The sequence below is a fragment of the Arachis ipaensis genome, chromosome B08 (genome assembly GCF_000816755.2).
Source record: "Arachis ipaensis cultivar K30076 chromosome B08, Araip1.1, whole genome shotgun sequence".
Taxonomy (NCBI): domain Eukaryota; kingdom Viridiplantae; phylum Streptophyta; class Magnoliopsida; order Fabales; family Fabaceae; genus Arachis; species Arachis ipaensis.
In genome coordinates this window covers 121,150,095-121,154,912 of record NC_029792.2, presented here as the reverse complement: position 1 = coordinate 121,154,912, position 4,818 = coordinate 121,150,095, and the positions used below count along the sequence as shown (strand labels likewise).

At 32.6% G+C, this 4,818-nt stretch overlaps 1 protein-coding gene across 2 annotated transcripts in view; it reads right to left on the bottom strand.

Annotated features, from left to right (window-relative positions):
* Window positions 1,254–4,818, bottom strand: part of LOC107614016 — a 5,238-nt gene continuing 1,673 nt past the window's right edge. For both annotated transcript variants that reach the window (XM_016316226.2, XM_021109913.1), the window contains 5 exons: window positions 4,096–4,173; window positions 3,233–3,343; window positions 2,752–2,831; window positions 1,827–1,960; window positions 1,254–1,554 (listed from right to left, as the gene is read on the bottom strand). In XM_016316226.2, the coding sequence (XP_016171712.1) occupies window positions 1,852–1,960; window positions 2,752–2,831; window positions 3,233–3,343; window positions 4,096–4,173 (378 nt within the window). In that variant the 3' untranslated portion in view covers window positions 1,254–1,554; window positions 1,827–1,851. The remainder of the gene's footprint in view (window positions 1,555–1,826; window positions 1,961–2,751; window positions 2,832–3,232; window positions 3,344–4,095; window positions 4,174–4,818) is intronic.

Genomic DNA, 4,818 nt, shown 5'->3' with positions numbered 1-4,818 from the left:
TATTTGTTAAAATTAATTATAAGAGTATTTTAATATTTACTGAAATTTAAAATTTTGTTTTTTTAATTTATTTAAACAACTCTAACTTAAAACTATTTAAACATACAATGGAAAATCATGTGCAATATAAAAAGTGACATTATCAAAAAGAATCCCAAAATTTCAAAGGCCGGTCTTAGTGATATGCCTATATTTCCTCTCTAACGTCCCTTGATGTGTATAGGGACAATAGGAATGATAGAAAGTACCATGATCTGCAAGGAAGTAAAGGATTTAGGCATCAATTCTATACCATTGTCACTTTGTAAGGCTTTGAGTTTATAGCTAGTTTGAGTCTCCATGCCGGTTTTGTAATTTTTGAGGGCCGTAAGACTTTGTTTGTTTATGAAAACATGATAAGACAAAATACGGAGAACAAGACATAAAGGACATAGATACAAAATTTTATATTCTTGTATTCTGTTTGGTGATAAACTAGAACAAATTATGAAAATTCAATTTATTCTATTTTTTTTTCATTCAAAAAATTTGAGACAAAAAATATAATAATAAAAAATATAGTTATGAAAAATTAACAAGAATAATTAAAAAAAATAAAAAATAAGTTGTCTCTTGTTAGTGTCTCTGTGTCCTTCCTATCAGGATGGACACAAAATACACTAATTCAATGTATCTAAACACATTGTCTCTGTTTATGTCTCTTCTGTCAAACACAATTTTGTGTCTCTGTGTCCCTATCTCAGTGTCCTGTCTCAGTAAACAAATACAGCCTAAAAGCTTAAGGTTTATTGACAAGGAGCCAAGGAGGAGAATGCAAGAAAAGCATCCAAGAAACAGAGAGTAACGAAAACCATTTGTAAAAGTAAAGGTGGATGGACCTCAAATATCAACAAAAACCAATTTAAGGGAGTTGGAAAAGGACAATTGATTTATGAGACATGGTGCCACGAGAGGAAGGTATCTAACACTGAGACATGAGTACATGACCAATTGAACAGTTTTGATGGCACTATATGTCTATAGCCCAACCTTTTATGCCAGAGCTCAACAGCATTGTTTCTTTGATTCTGTGTCAAGAAAGCTAAAAGTGGGCTACTATTGTCATTGATCTTTGGTTGTTAAGAATAAAAGAAAGGAGAAGAATAAGGGAGAAGGTTAATCTGGGAGAAATGTTCATCAGAATTGATTTGTGAGTATGGTGTTCAAGCTTAGTTAGAATGATAAATCTGTTATTATCACACAAGGTAACACTATTAGTTCCAGAATTAAAAGGGTGTGTTATTCATAGGATTCAAACTATTCACAGAATCATCAAAAGAAGCAAAAATGTTCGATGTCTTACACAAAAAACTATCAAATGGTACATTGGAATCTACAGAACTACAAGAAAAGGAACTACAAATAGCAGTAGGGGCATGTGACTTATCAGTAGAAAGATTCAAAGGTAGAATTAAAAGAAACACCCTTAGGAGGCGTAGCGTGGGGAACAAGTAAATGATCAAAAGAGTAAATTCCTCCTCTAGCTAAGTCCTTGGGGAGAAGATCCCTGGTAACCTGGTCATGAATTAAACAAAATTTAGGCCAAAACTCAATAAACATGATAATTCTCAGCAAAGTTAGATACACTAAAGAGATTATGAGTTACTTGTGGAACATGCAAAACATTGGTGAGTTTAAAACATATATTGCTATTGTTGCCATACAATAGAGAAGAGCCATGATGATTAATAGGAATACCTTGACCATTACCAACAAAGCGCTAACCCAAACCTTATCAAATATTTTAAATCTAAATTAATATCAAACCTTATAGAATTAATACAAACCTTGATGTCTCTCGAGTCTGTAAGGTCAGTTCCCAGCAGCAGTGTCATTTTTTAAGTGTTCAACTTGTGGTGGAATCAAAAGCTGAAGTCTACTTCTGTACCTTGAGATACGGTGTAACCGTTCTTCCCTTAATCTACAAGAAGCAGAAGACAATAAGTATGGCAAATTGGTATTAACATTCAAGAATTGTTATTTGAAAATATAATGTGACACCATGTTGACTCATACTATTCACTATTCGTCTATTCGATGAGATATGAAGCCCATATTCCATTTAATGGTAAATAGTGAGTGAGCATGTATCTCACAGATCTTATGTACACAACATTTTTCTTCATTAAATCTTGAATTATGCACTCGCCAAAGTCTCTATGTGTCGTAGAACTTCAATGTTACAAGATTCACTGGTACAAACATCCCTGGCACACCATTCTTTTGTTATATACACTCTACCCGAAGGTATAAATTGGTAGCCATTACTCCAATGGAGGATCAAATGAAGCAATTTGGAAAGTCCCCCTGTACCTTCCACTATTTTTTTAGGGGGTCAAAATTGAGTGAAACTTTTCATGGATCTATTATAATTTGCATCCATGTTTGTCCCTTAACAAGCATACCCTTACTGGCAGAAATAAAAATACAAAAATTATTCCTCAACTGAAACTGTTAGACATTTATGTCGAGGGCAATAATAAAAAAATAAGTTATACATACAGGTTACTCAGCTTCAAATAAGTAATGATGTGATTATTAGTCACAAAATTTGAATTATTAATTGCAGAATAAAATATTCTGCAGTGAAATTTATGATGACAGCAAAATGTGACCATAATTATGCAATGTACAAATGACCACAAAGGCAGAACTCATAAGATGTGTTAAAGCAAAACCGAGTCAAAAAGATATAATACGGAAAACACTTACCTTGCTCTAACCTTTTTAGCACTTTTAATATGTCTCTTCAATATATCTGGTGCTGATAGATGCTCAACAGACTCCTCCTTCTGAAAGCAGAAATGTGTATAAAATCAACAGATAAGGATTTAATAAGATCACTCTCTCGGCGAAGAATTGAAGAACTCTGTTTTAACATGAGCTTTGAAAAATACTAGACAATAGCTGTAACTCGTTATATATAAAATTCATGAGCTTTCAAGTTTCACCATATAGCTTAAAGGAAAAGTGGGCACTAACATAATATCAAAACCTTTATGACCAAGCAGTTTGGAATTTCTAAATATTCACTCAATATATAGCTAATATTTTTTGTTCAAGAAAGTTGGCCTCATATTGTGTAATCAACAATATAAATGTTGTTAAGAAATTGTATTTGACATGTAAACAAAGCTTTCTGCTTCCATTAATCATTTTTCCTAAATATACTTAGCTAACTAGAAAGTCAAACCTCTTCGTGTTCATCATTGTCTTTTTCTTCTTTCTTGTTTGACGTATAACCAGCCACCGCAGATGCAGGCAATGGTTTCGGAAGTGCCCTCATTACATCATTTTGTTGTGGCTGCCAGGTACAATGAAATATAAGATGATAAATTGATAAGTTCATCAAAATAAACAGACTCATACAGAAAGTAAAATAAAATATATATATATATATATATCACAAACAAGAAAGTCTTTGGTCAGAACCCTATTAACAGTGCAATATGATGAAGTTACATAGAAGCTACAGAACACAAAACAGATGTAACAAGGCTTTTCATTTTCATAGTACACTTTATACTTGCCTAGTTGCCTTTTCTATAAAATTTTATTAAGATTAAGGGCTTACTAAAGGGTAAATTACATTCACCTCTCTTGAGGTTCGTTGAGATTACACCCGACACCCCTTAATTTATATGCTATACTAACCTCCCTAAGGCAGACGTAAGTTTAATGTTTAAAATGGGTATCAAGTGTATAATATCGCCCAAACTTCATGGGAGGATAGGGTATCTTTTAAAAAATCAAGGGGTGCCTTATACAGTATTGTCTGACCTCGTGGAGGCTCTTTCAAAAAACCTACACTCTGACAATTAGCAGCTAACTTGTATTTTGTACCCTAACCACTAGTTAATCTGATCATTTGTAGCTAATTAGAGAGCTAACATCGATATTCTAACAAAAACAACTGAAATGAATGTCAAACAAACATTTTGGCAAAGCTGATTGATCCTGTTTTAACAAAACATTAAAGCTAATAATCTAATGTTGTGACAGTTAAACATGATTTCCTCAGATGCCAAACTATGAAAAGAGAGATATTACTCAAACCTGGTTTTCTTCATGTACACCATTCCTCAGCCATGATCTACAAAGTGCATAGAGGGAAGCATCCTCTGTTATCCTGACCTAAATTATGAATAATAATGTAACAACTATCAGAATGAAAAAATCCAATGAGAAGCTTTTAGCAAGAAAAATGTTCCTGATGGTTAAAAAATAAAAAAATCTATGATTAAGTTTTAATTAGCTGCGAAGTAATGAATTTGAAAGTGATTGAAGAATATATTAAATCTTACACTTTAGCTACCAGTAGCAAATAGTGAGAAGACAAGGCATGGAATTTGACTTTATTCAACCATAAAATAAATGGAGTTTGGCAAAATAAATAAACCAAAATACAAGCCACTTTATTGTGAAATGTTTCAATATTATTTTGTACCCCAATTTATGTCTAGGCTTGAATAACATGTTATTATAGCTTGGTTAATATGCTTTCCCTTTTACTTCTGTATAAACCCATTCCTACATCATACTTCTCATAGATGTATCTGTGATATGACTTCCAACAATGATGTAAAGCTTGCTCATTCCACAAACCTGAATTCATGAAGGACTTGGTATCTAAACATTTAACACCAAGAGAAAAAATATACAAACTTCCACCGTCTGTTAAAATCAGCCAAAGCCATTTCTAAATGCAAAGTAAATATAATTTATCTTTCTAGTTGTAACATCCATGAAACAAGTGAACTATCTCAACTTCCTTACTTC